This window comes from Mercenaria mercenaria, chromosome 2, assembly GCF_021730395.1.
Source record: "Mercenaria mercenaria strain notata chromosome 2, MADL_Memer_1, whole genome shotgun sequence".
Classification (NCBI taxonomy): domain Eukaryota; kingdom Metazoa; phylum Mollusca; class Bivalvia; order Venerida; family Veneridae; genus Mercenaria; species Mercenaria mercenaria.
The window spans coordinates 91504613-91528593 of NC_069362.1; the positions used below are offsets into that span (position 1 = coordinate 91504613).

The following is a 23981-nucleotide window of genomic DNA, read 5'->3' on the forward strand; positions in this document are numbered from 1 at the left end:
GGCAGGTTAAAGTTTCAGCCACTCAACCAAAGATTGTGGCTTCGAGCCCTGTGACACCAGTACTGCTTTTTCCAGGAAGCAGAATCGGGAGTGTCAAGCTTTCATCACAGTCGAACTAAAACTACTTTGTATAAACTAATAATGTGGAGGGGGGTGATGCAGAAAACAAACGGTTGGGGGTTTCAGTGTTGTCTAACAATTTTGGGCACTGCTGGGAAGGAATGACAAGTAAACCCATCAGTTTTCTTAACACCCTTTTTATTCAAACCAAGACTGTATACAACATATATGTACTTACATTTGCCTTAATAACAAAAACTAAAGGAATAGCTGGCTGCACTAAATATCCAGAATGCATTAACATGTGTTCACTTTGAACATACAATATAAATGTCCAGAATTCTCCATCGTATCAATTATTAATACACATGATACACTGTTTGGTATCTTGAACTGTGTGCATTCCATTCACAATTAATACATATGTGAACTTCATACAAGATGTATACATATTTTGCCAAACACTAATATTAGTAATTTATATACATTATGTAGAATCTCAAAATTTGTAGATTCCGCAGCCAACATATGGTATAAGGTAACATGTGTAATTCACTGAAGATATATATATGTTTTGTCAACACATTAAAATATATGTATGGTGCCAACACCAATAACCTTCTCATTATGCTCACGATGGGTGTTAAACAAGCACCTAAAATTATAAGGTATTTTTTTTTTTTTTTTTTTTTTTTCATATAATTTTTTTTACATGGAATATATTTGAACACAAACTACTCTTTCAGTTAACTGAAAACTGTCGTCTCTACGTTTCAACTTTTGTGACCTGTTAATTTCAAATAAAGTGTATTGTTTATTGAACAGAACATTACCATTCTCATAAGGAAAGAAATAAAAAGTTCAAAAATATACAAATAGCATCACTGAAAAAACATAGAACATTAAAATGAAATGTGAAAATAATTGACCAAATCTCAAGGTTAGTTTCATCTACAACATTTCAAAGTTAGATTTAAAAAGTCAAAATAATATTAAGTAATAATTATCAAAAATAATATCTGAAAAATACAGCCACTGCAAAACAATTAAAACCAGGAGACAAATGCATTTAACATATGAATAATAAATCATGAAATTCACACAATCTGTATTAATGCAAATACATGTATTTCTTAATTTTAGCTGATAAAAAGACAGGCTATGCAATGTATAACATTCCTTCTTTGACATGACAAAAGTGTGCACACACAAGTTATTAAAATGTTTATAAAACTTAATATTATTTCTTATATCATTTCACACACTGACAAAAATACTCAGAAATTGAAAAACAGTAAGTTGTAAAATGTTCAATTTTTGCAACACATCTCTGAAAATTTCCAACAAAATGAAATGACGATTTCTAATGAGTAAGTAATGGATCACTTCAAAATGTAGATGACAGTGACAATGTCTACATCTAATGACCTGAAAATGAGTTCTTACATTAGAGATAGGGGGTATAAAATACACAGCTGTCAGTGGTCTGAACATTTTAATTCCAAACCCTTTTATCCCTTTCAATAATTAATGGAGCCATGACAGTGTTTATATGTCCTTCAAAGATGAGTATGAATATTTTATCAGTGTCACATGTAAATATACACAGAACAATTTAGTAAGGGGTTTTTCTACATTGGCAACAAAGAACTTCTTCACAACTCTGTCTTCTCCTTCTTACGTTAGCCAATGTCTCAGAAAAAATAGAATTGTATATGGTATTTTATGGTCAAATATAAGTGTTATTTCAATACAAAACAGGAATAACTTTCTTTCAAAAACTAACACACTCCCAACTGTGGGTAGATTTTACCTTACATTAAAAAAAAATAAAGAGCTCTGACCAAATGCCTCTTCCTTCGAAACCATAAAAAAAAAAACAACACTAGATGACCATGAAAAAACCCTACAACTAATTGTTTATATTTCTTTATCAATGAAATGGTACATCAGTGATTTATACTTCAACTCTTCTAATATGACATGTATTGTTAAGTGTACACATATAACAGACAACTCTGATGCATATGTCATATACACGACATGTGGTGACACATCTCAAAATACATATTCAATATATCATAAAACAAAATCATACTTTTTTTCTTTTTTTTTCTTCCCTATACTAAAACATAAATGAATATTATAAAGAAATAAAGAAAATAAACACTATGTACACACAATTCTATGTTCAACACAGCCTATATGCTGGTCCACATAAGTACTTACACATAAGTATTACACATGTAGTTTTATTGTCAAAAAAAGACTTCCGAACTTTTTTCCACAGTGACAAACTTCAAAATGTTTGAATAACGAAACATTCAAACAAAGAGTAAAACTTTTTCCTTTCATACCATCTCTGATTTGCACAACTGTTGTAGGATAAGGCTTTATAAACCATGATAAAATGCACAGCACACAAACTAAGCAACATCTTTTCATCTATTTCTGAGAAAAACTTTAGATTTTATGTAGCATTTGACAATAAGATTGCTAATTCCTGCCATTCTGAAGAAACTAAAATTTTTACAGTGTTTATACAGCAAATTATAACAAGATTTTTTTTTATCTGATACATCTCTTACCATACCCATTAACAGAATTTTACAGATTTAAAAAATACATTGTACTGATAAGGATTGTAACTAAAATGATTTCATGTATGGGAAGGCATGTTTTGGAACAGAAATGTTTCATAAAAATAAAGCAGGTATCAAATTACATGTATTCATAGAATATGACAAATTTCAATATCCAATGCGAGAAAAGGTAACGAAAAATCTTTTGAATTTTGTAAATATTTATAATAAAGCATCCTCATATAAATGGTATTCTGTTCAATATTTGAAAATGTTTATCCTCTACATGTAAATGGGAACATTAATATATAACATCAAAGATCTATAACTCGACATATAAAGAAGTTTGTTCATTTATGAAACTAACGGAGTGTTCTAGACAAAGAGGGAGTTACTTTATTTATGAAAACCATAGAAGAGTTCTAGACAAATAAACAAGTTACTTTAATTGGGGAATTTCTAAAAGTTCTATTCAAAGAAAGCATTACTTGAGTTCTGAAATCTACAACAGAATTTTAGTAAAACAAATGAGTTACTCGGAAGTTATGAAATTAATTAAGAGGTCTAGTTAAACAAGAGGACCATGATGGTCCTGAATTGCTCACCTCTTCCCACATGACCCAGTTTTGAGTATGACATCGTTTTTTCTACTATTTGACATAGTGACCTAGTTTTTGAGCTCATGTGACCCAGTTTTGAACTTGACCTAGATATTATCAAGATAAAAATTCTGTCCAATTTTCATGAAGATCCATTGAAAAATATGGTCTCTAGAGAGGTCACAAGGTTTTTCTATTATTTGACCTATTGACCTAGTTTTCGAAGGTATGTGACCCTGTTTTGAAATTTACCTAGATATCATCAAGGTGAACATTCTCACTAATTTTCATGAAGACCTCATGAAAAATATGGCCTCTAGAGAGGTCACAAGGTTTTTTTATTATTTGACCTACTGACCTAGTTTTTTTTTACACGAGACCCAGTTTCTAAACTGACCTAGATATCATCAAGGTGAACATTCTGACCAATTTTCATGAAGATCCATTCAAGGGTATGGCCTCTAGAGAGGTCACAAGGTTTTTCTATTTCAAGACCTACTGACCTAGTTTTTGATCGCAGTTTACCCAGTTTCAAACTTGACCTATATATCATCAAGATAAACATTCAGACCAACTTTCATACAGATCCCATGAAAAATATGGCCTCTAGAGAGGTCACAACGTTTTTTCATTATTTGACCTACTGACCTAATTTTTGAAGGCATGTGACCCACTTTCGAATTTGACCTAGATATCATCAAGATGAACATTCTGACCAAATTTTATGGAGATCCATTCACAAGTCTGTTCTCTAGAGAGGTAACAAGGTTTTTCTATTTTTAGACCTACTGACCTAGTTTTTGACTGCACATGACCCTGTTTCGAACATGACCTAGATATCATCAAGATGAACATTCTGACCAAATTTCATACAGATCCCACGAAAAAAATGGCCTTTAGAGAGGTCACAAGGTTTTTCAATTATATGACCTACTGACCTAGTTTTTGACCGCACGTGACCCAGTTTCGAACTTGACCTAGATATCATCAAGATGAACATTCAGACCAACTTTCATACAGATCCCATGAAAAATATGGCCTTTAGAGAGGTCACAAGGTTTTTCTATTATTTGACCTACTGACCTAGTTTTTGAGGGCACGTGACCCAGTTTCGAACTTGACCTAGATATCATCAAGATGAACGTTCTCACCAATTTTCATGAAGATCTTGTGAAATATATGGCCTCCAGAGAGGTCACAAGGTTTTTCTATTTTTAGACCTACTGACCTAGTTTTTGACGGCACGTGACCCAGTTTCAAACTTGACCTAGATATCATCAAGGTGAACATTCTGACCAATTTTAATGAAGATCTTGTGAAATATATGGCCTCTAGAGAGGTCACAAGGTTTTTTTAATTTTAGACCTACTGACCTAGTTTTTGATGGCATGTGACCCAGTTTCGAACTTGACCTAGATATCACCAAGATGAACATTCTGACCAACTTTCATAAAGATCCTACAAAAAATGTGACCCCTAGAGTGGTCACAAGCAAAAGTTTATGGACGGACGACGGACACCGCGCAATCACAAAAGCTCACCTTGTCACTTTGTGACAGGTGAGCTAAACAAGAGCACCGCCTTGCGGGTGCTGACGCTCATCTGATTTTTTTTGTATAATAGAAATATTGTCCTACCCATGATTTTCTAAGTCTAAAAAGGGCCATCATTCTTGCAAAAAGCAGGATAGAGTTATGTTTCTTGATGTACAGTGTCCTCTTATGATTGTGAAAAACTGTTGCAAGTTTTAAAGCAATAGCTTTGATAGTTTATGAGAAAAGTTGCCTTAAACATAATACTCAACCAAGAAAATGATTTTCTAAGTCCAAAAGGGGCAATAATTATTGCAAAAAGCAGGATGGAGTTATGTTGCTTGCTGTACAGGGTCAGCTTATGATGGTGAACAAGTGTTGCAAGTTTCAAAGCAATAGCTTTGATAGTTTAAGAGAAAAAGTTGACCTAAACATAAAACTTAACCAAGAAATCTGATATTTTCTAAGTCCAAAAGGGGCCATAAATCTTGCAAAAAGCAAGATGGAGTTATGTTTCTTGCTGTACAGGGTCAGCTTATGATGGTGGACAAGTGTTGCAAGTTTTAAAGCAATAGCTTTGATAGTTTAGGATAAAAGCTGACCTAAACATAAAACTTAACCAAGAAAACTGATTTTCTAAGTCCAAAAGGGGCAATAATTCTTGCAAAAAGCAAGATGGAGTTATGTTTCTTTCTGTACAGGGTCTGCTTATGATGGTGAACAAGTATTCCAAGTTTCAAAGCAATAGCTTTGATAGTTTAGGAGAAAAGTTGACCTAAACATAAAACTTAACCAAGAAATCTGATATTTTCTAAGTACAAAAGGGGCCATAAATCTTGCAAAAAGTAAGATGGAGTTATGTTTCTTGCTATACAGGGTCATCTTATGATGGTGAACAAGTCTTCCAAGTTTCAAAGCAATAGCTTTGATAGTTTAGGAGAAAAGCTGACCTAAACATAAAACTTAACCAGGCAACGCCGACGCAGACGCCGACGCCGACGCCGACAACCGCTCAAGTGATGACAATAACTCATCATTTTTTTTCAAAAAATCAGATGAGCTAAAAAGGAATAGCTCCCATTTGGAAAACTCTTTAAAAATGCTTTTGTCAAAAGGAGTTACTGAACTGAAGAGTTCTAGTCAAACAAAGGGTTTGCTTAAGTTTTGGAAACTACAAAAGTTGCTAATGTACCAGTTTAGACAAGTTTCTTAAAACAAGTAAGCTATAAATGCAATGGGGAATATAATACACTTGAGGAAGTAAATCTGTTTTGAAATTACAGAGGAGTTCTTTTATAACAAAAGGAAAATTAATGCAAAAGTTACATAATCAAAGCCAGGGTTTTAGACATATAAAGAGGTTGCTTAACTTATGAAACAGAAATTGTATTCACAAGATGTGCAATTTATATATTCTACAACAAATATGCCAATCAGAGAACTTGCCGCTTGAAATCCGTCTGTACAAAAACACAGTGGATTGTTCTCTATAAATGTTCTCCGAACCATCAGCTACACTCCCATATAAAGGCCCTCTGGCCGGGCCCGAGAGTAGTTACATAGCTATGATGGTATTTTTTTCCTCGTTCTACAGTGACCTTGTGTACTGCAGCACCACGTCGTAGAGGACATGTGACCCCTTCACGGGTACCGTGTGTTATAGATTTAAGCCCATGTTATTACGGCATGCTGACTTCACACCCATGGTGTCCAGCCCTCGTAGAGCACGGCTAGGTTGTCGAGGCTTGTTGCATCTTTTATAACGTAGTCAACCTAAAAGTGATGAAAAACTCGGATACAGACATGTGGAGAGACAATGCTTTGTCATCACTATACATCTTGGCTAAAAACAAGGGATGTCACTAGTAAATGATGAGAAAAGAAGTGAAATGCCCTTGCCTGTGTATATGGGTTTAGGTCCTAGTCCGTGACCTTGATGATACGGACTTCATTATTACATACGACACACCCTCTTATCATGCTTAACAACTGTGTACAGTTCATTGGAATGCCTTGAGTAGTGTTTTTGTTTTGTCTTGTAGGGTTTAACATCACAGTGACACAATTATAGCAAACATGGCAACTTTCCAGCTTTTGATGGTGGAAGAAGACCAAAGAAACCTACTATGACTTGACTTCCGGCACAGATGGACACCTGGGCAGAACCACCAAATTTCCATTGCAAGCAGGATAGCTTCCTCACATGAAAATATGCTCCACCTTAAAGTCTTTGACCTAAACTACTTGGCACTAAGATCCCTTTGGATTATTTGAAAGTTACAAAGTATTTTGGATGGACAGACAACCTAATTAACAGTTTGACTGCAGCCACTGACCTAAACAATATAGCTGTCAAAGTGATTCACTTTTTTATATCACAGTTTAAACAATCTTTCAAATATACCTGTTCAGCAACAGACAGACGCTTGTTCTGATCTGGGTCTCTACCATCTAGCTTCATCTTGACTCGCCTCCACACACCAACAGCGTAACTGTTCCGCTCCTGTATAGCTGTAATGTTAATATCAAAACATGCATTTGTGTGAAATGATTTAATATCTAATGCTTTTTGATCAAAATGGGAAATTTGCAGAGATTCCAAGTTTTAAATAAATGTGACTTTTACTACCGGTAGTTCATTGGGAATTAATTTCTAGCATTAACACAAATGTGGAAGTTCATTCTCAACAAACAGTAATGATATCAAAGTAGTCTGCTTTATTCTTATCTGTTCTAGCTGTAATGTGATTGTGAAGAAAGTTTGGTGCTCATTTTAATCACTCTTGATTCTGCTTTTCTGGAAAAGCCAGTACTGGTGTCATTATAAAAAGAAATAGTTTCTGTATAGTATCTGTGTTGTCATTTCGCTCATTTAAAATGACAAATAAAACAATTTCCACAACCTTTTTTATATTTCTTACCTTTTCCTGTTTTTGGATCTCGTGTTATCTTTTCAGATTTTCTCACAGGAGCTGTAAAACACATTACATTACCACTACGTTAATTCCAGAAATACTGATTTATGCAAGCATTTTCTAAAACAAACATTATACACTTACTAAAACTATATTAGCAACTGAACTTGATAAACAAAAATCGAAACATCAAGCATTTAAATTACAGTGAATTCTCATAGGGAACTTTTGAAATTCCACTCACAAATGTATAACAGCTGACGCAAAAAAACTAAGGTTTAACTCATTTTGATCTATAGATCCATTTTCAAAGCTGAAATCTTTTGTTTTGGGGATAAAAATATTTATCTTGAACTACATGACTGTGAGAAGTACAACAATAGGCCAATGAGTAAATAATATCATTAATGTATGTTGTGAGAAAAAATAGTTTGACAGGATTATCTTACTGGATACAGTCGACTTGTTAGTTATCCCTGTGATCTGTGGACTACCGGTGGGTGGGGTACCAGATACATGCTCTTTGCATAGTACAGATGGACGGCGTACCTGTGTGTCTTCAGCACTCATTGGCTTTTTCACAGCTGAAATAATAAACAAGCAGTGAAAAAGCTGAAATAACAAGCAAATTCGAAGCATTGGAATCCCCCGCCGAAAGGGTCAGAGTTGAGGAACGGCAAAAAAATATATCCAGGAAAAAGTTAAGAATGTTACCAAGAAGCAAATAATTTCATTAGTCAAAATCAAATTAAAAGAAAATGAATGGTTTGTTTGGATGGGGGGTGGGGGCTGGGGGCTGGGGTGAGGATACAACAGTTTACATGTTGATTATAAATATTGATAGAAAACGAAAAATGAAAAAAAAAAAAAAAAAAAAAAAAGGGGGGGGGGGGGGGGGGAGGGGGAGGGGGGGTGACCAAGGTAAGGTGGTGACCAGGTGTAGGTACACAACATCACATGTTTATAATAAATGTTCATGGAAAAGAATGAAAGAAGTTTAATGAAATTCTTCCAATTGGTTGGTTTGTTATGTACAGATCTGTGGATTTTTAAACAATTAAAGGGCAATAACTATATGGAAAATTGACCAATCGAAAAAAAAACTTGAAGGGCATCGTCAAAGTATCTTGGTTCATGTCTATTTCAAGTTTGATGAAATTCTACCTGCTAGTTACTGAGAAATGGCTACAGACGGACATTTTTCATTAAATCAAGGGCAATAACGCTGACGGAAATTGACCTATCAAAAAAAAAAACTTGACGGGCATCAGCACAGTATCTTGGTTCATGTCTATTTCAAATTTGATGAAATTCTACCTGTTAGTTACTGAGAAATGGCTGCAGACGGACATTTTTTATTAAATCAAGGGCAATAACTCTGAGGGAAATTGACCAATCAAAAAAAAAACTTGACAGGCATCATCGCAGTATGTTGGTTCATGTTTATTTCAAGTTTCATGAAATTCTACCAAGTAGTTACTGAGAAATGGCTGCGGACGGACAGACGGACGGACGGACTGACGGACGGACAACGCCATTTCAATACCCCCCTCCCGATTTCATCGGCGGGGGATAATAAACAAGCAGAGTTCTGAGTATGACTTTAAAATGTTGCAAGGTGTTTTTCTCTAAGCAATTTTCCTGACAGCAGTTTAAACCAGGCTTTTATCCATGACTTTCGCTATAATAACGTTATACTACTATAATACTGTTTATTGACAGTATGAAACAGTAGAATTTAGAAACACTTCCTCTGCCTTGAAAGTTTAAGAATGATTCTAAGAGCTTCCTAGTCCGTTACAACAACATTCAATACTGAAATGTTTCTAAAGTATATCTTAGCATCTTACTTTATGTGTTGTAAAATCTCAGCAGTTTTATCCAGTCTAGTTTTATTTTTGGAAGGTGATTTACCTTCTCTATGTAACCACGCAGAATTTAATCAAGAATAAACTGTCTCACAACTATTTCGTATTTATCCGCTGTACAATGTAGTTCAATGCGGAATAATTACAATCTCTGACATCATTATCGTTACAGACTGGAAAATTTGGCCTACCCTATCACCACTTTTAAGGCAGCTGTGGACTTGATCACAAAATTACAAGTACTCATGCCCAGTAAAAATAGTTTAACATACTTCGAATATATACCAATGGCGCAGTAATTTACTACGAATAACAATCGGCTGCATGCCTTTACTTTACATTATTATTTATTATTATTATACCAGATTTATATAGCACCCTTTTCATGAACAATTTCACGTTCAAAGGCGCTTTACATAGATCAAATGCAGCCACATAGGGCGCAAAATTCATCCTCTACTAGTACAGACACAGAGCGATCTGATCAGAGGGACAGAGTGAGACAAAGCCCCCACGACAGAGAGATCAGAAATCAGATACAGGCTTGTCCGGCTAACTTAGCCTAGCTCGTTGCGAATAGACAGCCTGGTTCTTTAACGTTCCCAGTGTATAGCACTGATACACGCAAGTATTGCCTGGGTTCCTGACCAGTACACCTAGTTGGGTGGGAAACACTGAAAAGTGTTTCTGAAAATTTCCGAGTAGCTGCCGGGGATCAAACCCCCGATCTCAGGATTGGAAGGCCAGTGTGCAAACCACTGAGCTATCCATCCACCACAACCCATTACATCTTTTTACTTTACAGGGGGTTTAAATGCGTAACAGTATACATCACTAAATCGCATTATCATATTGATGATATGGTTAGACAAATCAAATCCTGTATGTATTGGGTTTCTAACTATCAAACTGTGCCATTTTTGGAATGGATTCTTTTCATACACGTACTAACATAAATCACCTTCCATCAGTACTGTACTATCAGTACTTTGATTTTCTCTAGACTTTTAGCAGATCTCCCATAATGTCTCATCAGTGATTTCTTATAATATCACTCTCAATGTAATCAGTGTGACTGAACAAGGAACAAACAAACTGATAACAAGGCAAGAACACAAGAATGCTTCAATTAGCTTCTAATATGATCAAGAAATTACAGACATACAAACCTGTAGCAAAACTGAGAGGACTTGTGTTCCTGGATTCATCCCTGTTACTGATGAGAGGTGGTGCTAATGCTATTAGATCTTCATAGATTCTAAAATAAAATTTTCAAATTTAATATGCAAGAAAACTTAATGCCTTCAAACATAAAGTAGCATTTCTCAAAAAGCAAAAACTTCAAATCAGTTAAGAAAGTCTAATCTTTTTTTTAAAATATAACTCAATTTATATTTTGTGATTAGTTGCTTGTGAAAGCTCAAAGGTTATCTGGATCACTCTGGAATTCACTTTCTGGAAAAACCAGTATTAAAGGCATAGGAAAAGGCATGGTCGTGACCAAAATGGGGCTCGAACCGTCCACTTCCGTGCTGAGCAGCCGGCACCTTCACCACTAGACCAGCCATATCCTGTGATTAAGTCAAGCTGAAAGTAGTCTTTCATTCTCTCCTTCTCACTTCTCCACAACAGTTCTTCACAAAATGGTTAAACACTTACTGTTAAATTATTTAATTTTGTGGAGGCATAAATTTATGATTTTCAACAATGAACAGAAATTTTGCTTGTTCATTCAAATTTAATTTTATGATTCCATTTTACCATGAAATCCACAAAAATTAGCCTCTCCTCCAAAATATTTCACAGTATGTTATATTTCACGAAGGGTTTGGTGGGTGAGTTAAACTGTTTGCTTAAAAAAATAATGATCATAACTATAATGTAACAATGCTTCAGCTTGTGGTGCACAAAATTATATATTTTATCAAAATTAACATTTTTTCCAGACTTATTTCATACTTAACACCATATTACTGAAACTTGAATATAAGTTTGAGAAATGTAAGAAAGGGTGACATTTAAGTAAAACAATTCTGTATCAGTTAATGCCTTTATACCCTAAAATTCACAAACACTGAAATAAAATTTTATCTTTCAACAGTTTCATCAGTTTTTGATTTTTTTCATATGTAGGTAAAGGTGAACTGTTTCACATAGTGAATACAAACTCAATATAACAGAAAACGTCATGTTTAACAAAGTACACTACATTTAGCACAATTCAAGACCAACTTACTGAGGAATCTGTATTTGTAAAGCATCAATGAGAGACTTTGTTTCTTCCATACTCTCGTCTGTAAAATCATCACTGACAATCATCTTGAGGGCCATGGTGAGATTCTCTGAGAACTTCTTGTAAAGATTAAGATAATCTCGGATTCCATTCTCATTTACATGTTCTCCATATTCCTGTTCTTCTTGCTGATAAAACAAATAATAACTTTAGTTTTTATTTACCAAACCTAGAGCTGTCACAGGGGTGACGAATTATACCCCACAATACGGCCTTGTCACATAAGTAAGCCAATGTCAGTCAAACCTAAAAATCAATAGGGGTCACCTGCTAGTCATGATCAACCTCCCTATCAAGTTTCGTGATCCTAGGCCCATGTGTTCTAAAGTTATTGTCCGGAAATGGTTTAACTGTTCCGGGACACTGTGACCTTGACCTTTGACCAACTGACCTCAAAATCAATAGGGGTCATTTGCTGGTTCATCAACTTTCATGATCCTAGGCCCAAGCATTCTCAAGTTATCATCCGGAAACCATTTAACTGTTCCCGGTCACTGTGACCTTGACCTTTGACCTAAAAGTTGAACTTGACCTGAATTTTATGATGTTACACCTGTGTACCAAAAATTGTTCCCATCAGTTTTTGTAAAATCAAAGTTTAGTGTTTACTTTATGTTCCAATCGCAGTAATTTTGTCCTGTCAATGTATGTATACTTTGTCAGTGTTTGCAAATGAAATGTAAGCGGTTTATTGTCAGAGTAAACTAGAGTTATCACTAAAAGTGATAAATACTCCAGCAACACCACTTAAGACACTGTGTCTAAATCCATGGGTACATAACTCTGCAATGCCTCAACTGACCTAGACCTAAAAATGTCACCCACACCTATGCTCTTCATAGTGGTCATGTGTAAAAAGTTTCATTAAAATTCATTTTAAATCATAGAAGTAGTTCGAGCCACAATTTTTTAACACCAATAATACAGTAATACATTTCAATCATCAGACTGACCCTTGAAAAAAGGTCAAACACATCTATACTTCATGTGGATCATGTGCAGTTAGCACCACAAATCTTTTGCAACAGCCCTATCCTGACAGTACTTAAGATGACTCATATATAATGCCTGTTTAAAATACACATACCTTGGCTAGAGATTTTAGAATAGCGCGGATATCTGACATCAGTTTATGGTGAGTAGTCAGCAATGTCTTGATGTTATTCACTTCGCTTTTTATACCATCCTAAATAAATTCAAGAAATTTCATTATACTGCTGCAAAACCAGAAATCAAAATGACTTATTATACATGAATAGAACACAAGAGTATGAAATCTCAGTAAGGATTTGAAATTCCAGGCTTACATGCCATCATGCAATTACCTATGTTTTGAAGGTTGTTTGTTTTGTTGGATCTTATGTCACATGGACACAGTTTAAGTAATATGGCAAGCTTCCTGCTCTCAGTGGCTCAGGAAGAGCCAAGGTGCCCTTTCAGGCATTTTATCAGGCACAAACAGGTAGAACCTCAACCTGCTGCTGCCTTTATTGCATGACAGAAATATTGCATGACAGAAATATGGGACAAAGCTAACGATTATTACAACTTAGCAGCAAAGGCCTGTAATTTTATTAATAATAAAATCATTAAGCTGAATGGCACCAACCATTGCTTTTAGTAAAAGCATACTGCTTCATTTAAACAGAAAGGTCAATTGATATACAATATCCAGCCATATCACATATAGATATACATTTTGTGATACAAGTTGTTTTTTTCAAAAACAGAAAGGGAAATGACAAAAACTGAATAAGATTCTTATTAAGAAATTGTATGCAACCATAACTAATCTACAAAAATTAAATTAGAACTATTTGTAAAACATACAGGCACCACATAATTGCCCCTCAAAGGAGATGCTGTCACCTTAACATGAAAAGGCTGTAAGTCATTCAACACTGAACAGGAAAATGATGCCTAACTATCTTTGGAACTACACCTTCCTAGCTACATCTTCCTAGCTACACCTTCCTAGCTACACCTTCCTAGGAAGGTTGGTTGTTCATGGCACAGAATAGCCACAATACAACTACCTAATTTAAAATGACATTTACTAATTGAAAACTGTCCTTCTACAATAGTAACAGTAAGGTCTTTTTTTCAAAAAACACAAATGTACTTTAGACTATCAAATTTTTTATGATTTTTCTAGATAACTTAAACAAATTGTTTCCATATCTTATAGCTCTTTCTACAGTTCCTTATTCTTATATTTATGAATGGACAAAATGATTCACAACTCAATTTTCAAGAAATTGTCAACCAACAGTAACTTTAATATTTTGCAATTTTATAACAATACACATGCAGCAAATGATACCTTGGCTTCATCAATATTTGTCTTCAGAGCCATGATTTTCTTATCCATGTCTTGCAACTGAACTTTCAGTTCCTTCTGTGCAGATTTCAGCCACGCTGTGTCTGTTCTCTGACCTTCTTCCAGAGGCTGAATAAATAATACCACATTCATTTCATGTAACCGTAAAATCAAATATTTTCCTGTATCCAGAACTTTGCGAAATTTAACAAAACGGCCATGGTGGTCCTAAGCCACTCACATGACCTTGACTATTTGACATTGAATGTATGTATGACACACTGAATCATCTGTGTTAAAAAAACAAAACAGGTCAAGTGGCCCCATTTGAACAGATTTCAGAGAGGACCTTACAAGGATGCTACTGACCATGTTTAAGGAGATAAAGTGTCCCCATTTGAAGAAATTTAACAGAGGGCTTCAAAAAATGCCTTATATCAAGCTTGATGAGGATCCATCATGAAATAAAGTTGTTAAAGGGTGTCTCGTTATAGCTCCAGCAGCCCCTAAAAAGGGACCAAGTGCACCCCCCTTCCCATTGAAACAAAATTGTTACAGGACCTTACAAAATGATCCATGAGAAGAAGTTGTTTAAAAGTATTTCCAATTATAGCTCTAGCAGCCCCTTAAAGGAGACAAACGCCCCCATTTGGATAAAATTGGGAGATGACCTTACAATAATGCTACAGACTATGTTTAATGAAGATCATTTAAGAAGTCCATGCGAAGAAGTTGTTTAAGATATCTCTTTATTCAGCTCTAGCATCCATTGAAAGGGACTAAGTATCCCGACTTTTTATCTGTGTTCTTAGTTCTAACAGTCCCTAAAAGTGCTGAGTGCCCTAATTTCAACAAATTTTAGGGAAAACTTTATAACAATACTACAGACTAAATTTTATAAAGATTCATCAAGCAGTTCATGAGAAGTTGTTTAAATGTTGTTGTTTTTTTTCCATTTTAAGCTCCAGTGCCCATTAAAAGGGACCAAGGGGAACCATTTGGAACATTGCAAAGGTGCTACAGATCAAGTTTGGTGTAATTCTGACCAGTAGTTTCAGAGGAGACGTTTTTATAAATTGTGGGTGATCATGAAACTAACCAAAAATTAATACACTGAAAATATTTTTGAATTTACAGTTTGCATATGTCATATCTTTATAATCAATTCAATAAAGGCAAATGGCAAATCCAAAACCCTTTAGTTTCTGTAAAAATAATTTTTACTGCTCCTTTGACATTTATCGTTACTTTGATTTTAAATTAATCCTTTGAATTCCAGCATTCATTCTTATTTCGAGCCCAAATTAATTCTTTGAATATGAAATGTCACAAAGAACTCTTTATATTAAACAATTATCAGAACTAATAGGTAAATCAAACAAAGTATCTGTTTCATGCCACATCAGAAGACTGGAACTTCCCTTCTGATCCCAAAGGTGCATGATGAACACACAACGACCAAAACAATTTATCACAAAGAATAAATTCGAACAGTGAATATATCACAAGGGTATACAAATTTCTCTCAAAGGGTAAAACCTCAAAATGAAACTACAAACGAACTTTGCTATTATTTTGAAGTCAGCCTTTGAATATTCTGGTTACCTACAAAAATTTCAAAATTAATTTTGGTATAACTCATAACAGAACATAAAATCCTGTGAACACAAATATGTATAATAATTCATAACAAAACATAAAATCTTTCAATTAAGTTCAATCAACCAAAGTTCTGAAATTGCTTTGATGTGAATATTACCTTTATTTCCATGAGTTGGGCCTCGGCCTCAGTGACAGAACAACTAGAGGATGATACTATCATACAGCTCTCGTTACATCTGAAATAATGTTTCTTTCATCTTTCAATATCAAAAATAAATTCACTGTTAATTATTTTTCAAATTAATATCACCTTTATTATGTATTTCATTTAATCTCATTATGATGTAGTGACTTTATGATTCTTCATTAAGTATGTTCTTGCTTTAGATTGCACCTACATGTACAATCTAGTACAGGCTAACCCACTGCAGCCCCTCTAGATATTTGGACACAACATATTTATTGTATGTATTTCAACCGCAACACATATATTTACAAAGATAAACCAACTTGATGTTAATTGGTAATGTAATGTCAAATGGAGGAAAACAAAAAGTACAATATTGAAATTCATATAAATATTATGTACTATCCTGTATATCCAAGTTAAGAAGTAAACAAATTATGTCCTTCATCCCAACCAACCTTTTCTCAAGTTTACCATCCAAATGTTGATTCAACATATTTCAACATAATTTTATGTAAGAAATACTAGCAATGCATATGAAAATAAACACTCATTCCATTGTATATTATACTTTGTGTAAGATACGTGAGCAGGTATTTACTTACTTATTGATAAGAGAGAGGAAGTTAGTATCTGAAGCCATTGCCTCTGGTGTGCGTGTACGTAGCGCTTCAAGGTGGAGTATTCCCTGACACAAGTTGATCACCTCTTGAGAATGCTTCGATTCCTCCTGTCATAAACAATTAATTGCATATTAAACTAGAGCTATCACTACAGAGATGCTGTAATAAGCATTTTAGAAATAACCTAATTATTCGAGCCAGCCCATACTCTTCTTAAAGGCGTACGCTAGAGTCTCTGTATATGAGATGGGCAAAATTTTTCCCAAAAATAGAATTTCTTCAAAGTTTGGGTATTGAAGGACAATCATCTAAGAAACAGAGATATGCAATAAAATACATAGGTCACCAGTATTGAAAAAGAGTTATCTGCCCTTGAAAACGACATTCCCCCCAAAAATGTTGTTTTCAAGGGCAGATAACTCTTTTTTTCAATACTACAAATTCCATTTAAAATCTAAACTGTCAAGAAAAAATTAAAGGAAATCAACATATTGAATAACTGGAGTTACTAATGTTTATTGTGTTAATTTTTAACAACACCTATGAAATTTTTACCTCTGCCAGTTGTTTTCTGATCATACCGGCCTCCTCAAATTGCTGCAGTATAAGATTCAAAGATGGATTGGCCCCGGCTGCCCACTTGAGTCTCTGGGTAATACTGGACTCTAGCTGTGTGTACTGGCTCTGACATGATACAAGGCTTGACTCCTGGCTCACTAGTGCCTGCATACACTATAAAAAAAATAATAAAATAAAATTTATTTTATCACTCTGAAATTATGTGTACTGCATGTGGCAAATCATGAATAACACAAGTAGAACAAAGCCCCCCTTGATGTATCCAGTAACTGCACAAGGAACAGAAATTATTTGGTCACTGTGCACTGGACATTTGACGTACTGACCTCAAATCAATAATCATGGGTCATTTACCAGTCATAAATGACCTTTGTATCAAATGACCAAAGCATTTTCTAATTACTTGGAAAAAAAAGAGTTCTTCTGTTCTGGGTCAATGTGACCTTGATTTTTTACCTACCTTTTCCCTCCCTATTAAGTTTTGAGATCCTAGGCCCAAGCGTTCTCAAGTTACAGTCCGGAAATAGTTTTAAAAAAACAATTCCATTTGTTTTGGATATTATGGTCACAATGAAAATTTTGCTAGTTTTTTCCATAGTCAAAAATTGGGAAAATCCTCCGGGCATGCACTGATCTGCAAGCAAAATATTTCTAGTTTTCTTGTTTTGTTTTATCTTTCTAAGTTAATACAAGAGGACCATGATGGTCCTGAATCGCTCACCTGTCCCAACATGACCCAGTTTTGAACTGAGTATGACGTCGTTTTTTTTCTATTATTTGACATAGTGACCTAGTTTTTGAGCTCATGTGACCCAGTTTTGAACCTGACCTAGCTATCATAAAGATGAACATTCAGACCAACTTTCATACAGATCCCATGAAAAATATGGCCTCTAGAGAGGTCACAAGGTTTTTTCATTATTTGACCTACTGACCTAGTTATTGACGGCACGTGACCCAGTTTCGAACTTGACCTAGATATCATCAATGTGAACATTCTGACCAATTTTCATGAAGATCCATTCAAAAGTATGGCCTCTAGAGAGGTCACAAGGTTTTTCTATTTTTAGACCTAATGACCTAGTTTTTGACCGCAGCTGACCCAGTTTCAAACTTGCCCTAGATATCATCAAGATGAACATTCAGACCAACTTTCATACAGATCCCATGAAAAATATGGCCTCTAGAGAGGTCACAAAGTTTTTCTATTATTTGACCTACTGACCTAGTTTTTGAAGGTACATGACCCAGTTTCAAACTTGACCTAGATAACATCAAGGTGAACATTCTGACCAATTTTCATGAAGATCTTGTGAAAAATATGGCCTCTAGAGAGGTCACAAGGTTTTTCTATTTTTAGACCTACTGACCTAGTTTTTAACCACAGTTGACCCAGTTTCAAACTTGGCCTAAATATCATCAAGATGAACATTCAGACCAATCTTCATACAGATCCCATGAAAAATATGGCCTCTAGAGAGGTCACAAGGTTTTTTTATTATTTGACCTACTGACCTAGTTACTGATGGCACGTGACCCAGTTTCAAAACTGACCTAGATATCATCAAGGTGAACATTCTGACCAATTTTCATGAAGATCCATTGAAAAGTATGGCCTCTAGAGAGGTCACAAGGTTTTTCTATTTTTAGACCTAATGACCTAGTTTTTGACCGCAGCTGACCCAGTTTCGAACTTGACCTAGATATCATCAAGATAAACATTCAGACCAACTTTCATACAGATCCCATGAAAAATATGGCCTCTAGAGAGGTCACAAGGTTTTTCTATTATTTGACCTACTGACCTAGTTTTTGAAGGCACGTGACCCAGTTTCGAACTTGACCTAGATATCATCAAGGTAAACATTTTGACCAATTTTCATGAAGATCTTTTGAAAAATATGGCCTCTAGAGAGGTCACAAGGTTTTTCTATTTTTAGACCTACTGACCTAGTTTTTGACCGCACATGACCCAGTTTCGAACTTGACCTAGATATCATCAAGATAAACATTCTGACCAACTTTCATAAAGATCCCATGAAAAATGTGACCTCTAGAGAGGTCACAAGCAAAAGTTTACGCACGGACGGACGGACGGACGCACGGACGACGGACGACGGACGCTGCGCGATCACAAAAGCTCACACTGTCACTTTGTGACATGTGAGCTAAAAAAGTCCACAAAAATCTGACAAAGTTCTAGGGGGGGAAAAAAAACCCCTCTTGGCATTGTTTCAGTTTGACACATGCGTATAACCACACAACTTCTACCAAACAAGCTGTATAGCCTCCTACAATAAAAGAATTCAAAACCCAAGGAGTGGTTCACATTCAAAACAGAAATGTAAACATAACTAGTAACCTTCTTTATTTCCGACATGATTGATGCCCTGTTAGCTACCATCATGTGGTTTGGCTGTCCTCCAGCTTGTATAAATAAATCCTCATGAAGCCAGTGCAACCTTGTAACATGAAGCTGGGCCCGCTGTAAACTGCCCTTCAATAGATCTATGTTGGAATCCAACCTCCTGTTCAACAAACATAGGAAAAGTTTTGGTTTCAAATTAAACAGCTGGATAACAGATATTTAAATACTGAGAAGACTTTACAACTTAAAAATTCTAAACTGGCTGTCAGGAAAGTCATCACACTTGCAGTAAAATAAACTGATGAAGAGCACAGTTTCACAGACACTGTCAAAGTTTTAATATTCCTGAAGGATTTTGTCAAGGTGTAAAATTAATCCACAAAACTAAATACCAACAAAGAAAATTCCTTTTTATTTTTCTTTAAACATTTCAGTCCCCATTGTATAATAGCTGTTTTGGGCAAAACCACACAAATTTAAGCCGATGAAAATTAAATGCTTTCACAGTACTTAACAAAGCCAAATTTTTACAAGACTAACCTTGTGAGGTCATGTCTCCTCCAGGAAGCATCTTGACCACTAGTCAGTGTGCTGGCCTGAGTAAAATGCATCTGCTGGAACTGACCATTCCTCAAACACAAGTCCACTGCCTTCTTACATATCTCCTCAAGTGGTGCCTTTGACTCCGCCCCTATATCTTTAAGCTCCACCTCTGCTGTGACGTCCAGACCCATCGTGTGTATTGTCATACACAGAATATATCCAAGAACTTGTGACGGGAAACCAATTATCTAGAAAAACAATACTAACAATTTTTTTAAATACTGCAATTTAAAAAGAATTATGTAAAAAATATTTAACTGGAAAGTTCATTATAAAACCTTCTAATACAAAATCAACAAAAATTATATACAAAATACAAACAAGGGGGCCATGATGGCCCTATATCGCTCACCTGTTATCATTGCACTTGAGGACAAGAAGGTCCTCAGAAAAAATATCTAAGTCGAAAGGACAGTAACAACAAAGGGAAGAAATTTAACCAAAAAGAAAAAAAAATTCTTACAAGGTATAAATATGTCAAAATACACCTACAAATTGGAGGTACCATCCATGTTGTACCACAGAAAAGTGGTCTCGGTTTTTCCTACGGCCAATAATAAAAAAGTTACTAAAAACAGGCTATTTATAGTAATATAAAAGGGAAGTAATTAAAAAAAATATTGTAAGTGAACAAAAGAAGGATCTGCCAAATAAATCTGTTGACATAAATGAAATTTCAGATCAGTATCTTCATTAGTTATGGAGATATACCCATTTTAATTTGAAATAAAGGGAGGTAATTTGACATAATATCAGTCCATAGTTATCTACCCTGATTGTCTCAGTCCAACTAATAACAATAATGAAATTTCAAATAAGTCCTATAAGTACTTACTGATATAAATCAATTTTGATTACAATCTGGGGAGGTAATCAGATATAAAATAACTCTGGAACCTACGATTGGATCTGATTTGTCATGCAATCCAAGATTTATTGTTGTTGAAGATATTTTGGAAGTTTGTATCAAATTAAAACCATAAATGAAGTCTCTATATGGCTGCAAAAGCCAAAATAGCCAATTTTGGACCTTTCAGGGGCCATAACTCTGGAACCCATTATGGGATCTGGCTGGTTCAAGAAAGGAACCAGGATCTTATGGTGACACAAGTTTTGTGCAAGTTTGATAAAATTCAAATCATAAATGAAGCAGCTATTGTGCAGACAAGGTCAAAATAGCTAATTCTGGCCATATTAGGGGCCATAACTCTGGAACCCATAAAGGAATCTCGCCAGTTCAAGAAAGGAACCAAGATCTTATCGTGACACAAGTTGTGTGCAAGTTTGGTTAGGATAAAATCATAAATGAAGTTGCTATAGTGCAGACAAGGTCAAAATAGCTAATTCTGGCCCTTTCAGGTGCCATAACCCTGGAACCCATAAAAGAATCTGGCCATTTCAAGAAAGGAACCAAGATCTTATGGGGATACAAGTTGTGTGCAAGTTTGGTTCAAATCAAATCATAAATAAAGCTGCTATTGTGCAGACAAGGTCAAAATAGCTAATTTTGGCCCTTTCTGGGGCCATAACTCTGGAACCCATAATGGGATCTGGCCAGTTCAAGAAAGGAACCAAGATCTTATGGTGATACAAGTTGTGTGCAAGTTTGGTTAAAATAAAATCATAAATGAAACCACTATCGCGCAGACAAGAAATTGTTGACGGACGCACGCACGCATGCACAGACGACGGACGAAGGGTAACCACAAAAGCTCATCTTGTCACTATGTGACAGGTGAGCTAATAATTACAAAAAATTTATACCTGCTTTCTGACATAGTCAGCAATGAATCGTTTGACAGGTCTAGTGAGTTGTTCATCATCGTAGCAGTTACCTCCCTCTAGCCCTTGTATCGCAGCAGCAAACTGTGTACACATGTGGAAAAACTCCTGCATTACCTGAAGTCTACGGATGAAAAACAAGCTCGACAAAAGACTTCTTGTGTCCACAGTAAATGATGACAGCTGAAAATATAAAAGGTCATATTTAGAAAACTTTCAACTACTTTCTGCTTCGTTAGACAAAAAAATATCTACACAACAAAATCTTATATATTAAAGAATGAATCTGTAACAAATACAAAAATTCTCAATGAATCTTTCCTACAGGAGAAACTTTTTGTCAAAACTGTAGCTAAACATTTTTTAATTCAAATTTATTTAAGACCACATTCAAAGTATTAAGTTTCATGGATTTTAACATTATCTTTTACTGTTACCTGCTTTATTAGGTAAATTGATCATAAATAGGGTACTTTAAGAATATTTTTCAGGGCATTTAAAACTCTGCATGGCTAAAGTGCGTCATTTACAGACAAATGTTTAGGCTGAAATTTAATATTTATATTATTTGTTTTGCCTTTTTTAAATTTTTCATTTTTTTCTTCTTCATCTGACAGCTGATTCTGGCTAAAGTCAAACACACTTCTTTCTTGTGTCTTTATATAACTGTAACAGCACAATAATATTCAAATTTTATGGGTGGTAAGCCTTCCCATACCTGTAAAGATTTTGCCTCTCTAATAACATCAACCTTCTTCCAGATGTCAGGTACTGTAATCATATCCATACATTCCAGCAGAGTTGTGAACTCATCATCGAGGCGTGTAAACAGACCGTTAAACCCCATCAGTAGCATCTGACCTGGGGTGAGGTCCCCAGGGCCACCACCCTCTAACAGTTGAAGGAAGTTCTGTTTAATACCCTGTATACTTGTCACCAACTCACTGTTTTCAGTCTGTATATACAATATAGAAAATTATGCAAAACTGGATTCCGAACTCTACAGAAAAAGATGCTGAGAACTCATCAAAGTTTTGAAAATTACAATTAAATTACAATTAAGTTAAGAATTGGAGAAATCAGAAGTTTTTAAAAGTCATTGTAAGTGCTCTATATTTGGGTAAATATCAATTACTTTTAACTACAACTCCTTAATACTATTTAGCATGAACAGTATATTCTTCTTACAAGGAACTCTTCCTGTAATATCAGATCTTTTCACATAATTGAAATTTCACCAAATTTAGAAACACTCAATACGAGAGGTCAAATCTTTCCACAAACCGTAAATATTTCACTTATAAGCAATTTAAATTCAAAGTTCTTTGCAAGGTCTAATTTTCATGAAATAATCAAGAAACCTAGACATTTTACCTTGATACCCATAACAGCATTTCTATGAAGCATTTCCAGTTGAGAGATGATTGTATCTAGAGGGTAACCGGTCTCCGACAGGATGGTTTCCAGCTGAGACAGAATACTGAACACTGACGGTTCCTGGCTCTGAATTATCTTCAGGGCTTCTGGCAGAATGATTGTCCGGAAATTCACATTCAGGTCCTGGTTAAGAATGGGTGGAAACAAATGATTTCAGTGAGCTATATATAGGAATCAATCTTCATTGTTAATCATATTTTTTCTACTGGTAAAGTTATGCTAACCAGGACACATACTTGCTAATATCATCTGAGTCATTTTAAAACACATTGTTAAATTTCTTTTAGTAGGCAACTGCCAAGTTTCAAGTCAAAGGATTCAACTTTGAATGGTTTCAGCACCTAAGTGCAGAGTGAGCTGATCAATTTCAGACAGCATTATTTATGAGGTGTTAATTCTAAAGAAATTGGCCGTTTACTGTCAAAATTGCAAAATTAAAGTGATAAAACAATATCCAAACTTACAATATTTCCATAATAAGCAAGAAGTCTAACTCACCTGGAGTGCAGTGTAGACATTGTGTGTGGACAGCATTCCCTTGTACAACACAGAGAACTGTAAAGCATCCTCACCAACCTGACAAAATAAAATAGTCACCTACAATTAGTTTATCTGTTTGTATCACAAGTTT

The 23981-nt window shown here is 35.0% G+C and overlaps 1 protein-coding gene across 1 annotated transcript in view; it reads right to left on the reverse strand.

The window, feature by feature from the left end:
* Positions 1-241: 241 nt before the first annotated feature.
* Positions 242-23981, reverse strand: part of LOC123562366 (serine/threonine-protein kinase SMG1-like) — a 91862-nt gene continuing 68122 nt past the window's right edge. The window contains exons 51-67 of the mRNA XM_053537206.1: positions 23849-23926; positions 23288-23473; positions 22632-22868; positions 21896-22096; positions 20069-20319; positions 19523-19688; positions 17137-17313; positions 16564-16688; positions 15929-16007; positions 14173-14298; positions 12937-13035; positions 11793-11977; positions 10726-10814; positions 8138-8272; positions 7695-7745; positions 7178-7284; positions 242-6546 (exon numbers count right to left, since the gene is read on the reverse strand). Of these exons, the coding sequence (XP_053393181.1) occupies positions 6469-6546; positions 7178-7284; positions 7695-7745; positions 8138-8272; positions 10726-10814; positions 11793-11977; positions 12937-13035; positions 14173-14298; positions 15929-16007; positions 16564-16688; positions 17137-17313; positions 19523-19688; positions 20069-20319; positions 21896-22096; positions 22632-22868; positions 23288-23473; positions 23849-23926 (2370 nt within the window). The 3' untranslated portion in view covers positions 242-6468. The remainder of the gene's footprint in view (positions 6547-7177; positions 7285-7694; positions 7746-8137; positions 8273-10725; positions 10815-11792; positions 11978-12936; positions 13036-14172; positions 14299-15928; positions 16008-16563; positions 16689-17136; positions 17314-19522; positions 19689-20068; positions 20320-21895; positions 22097-22631; positions 22869-23287; positions 23474-23848; positions 23927-23981) is intronic.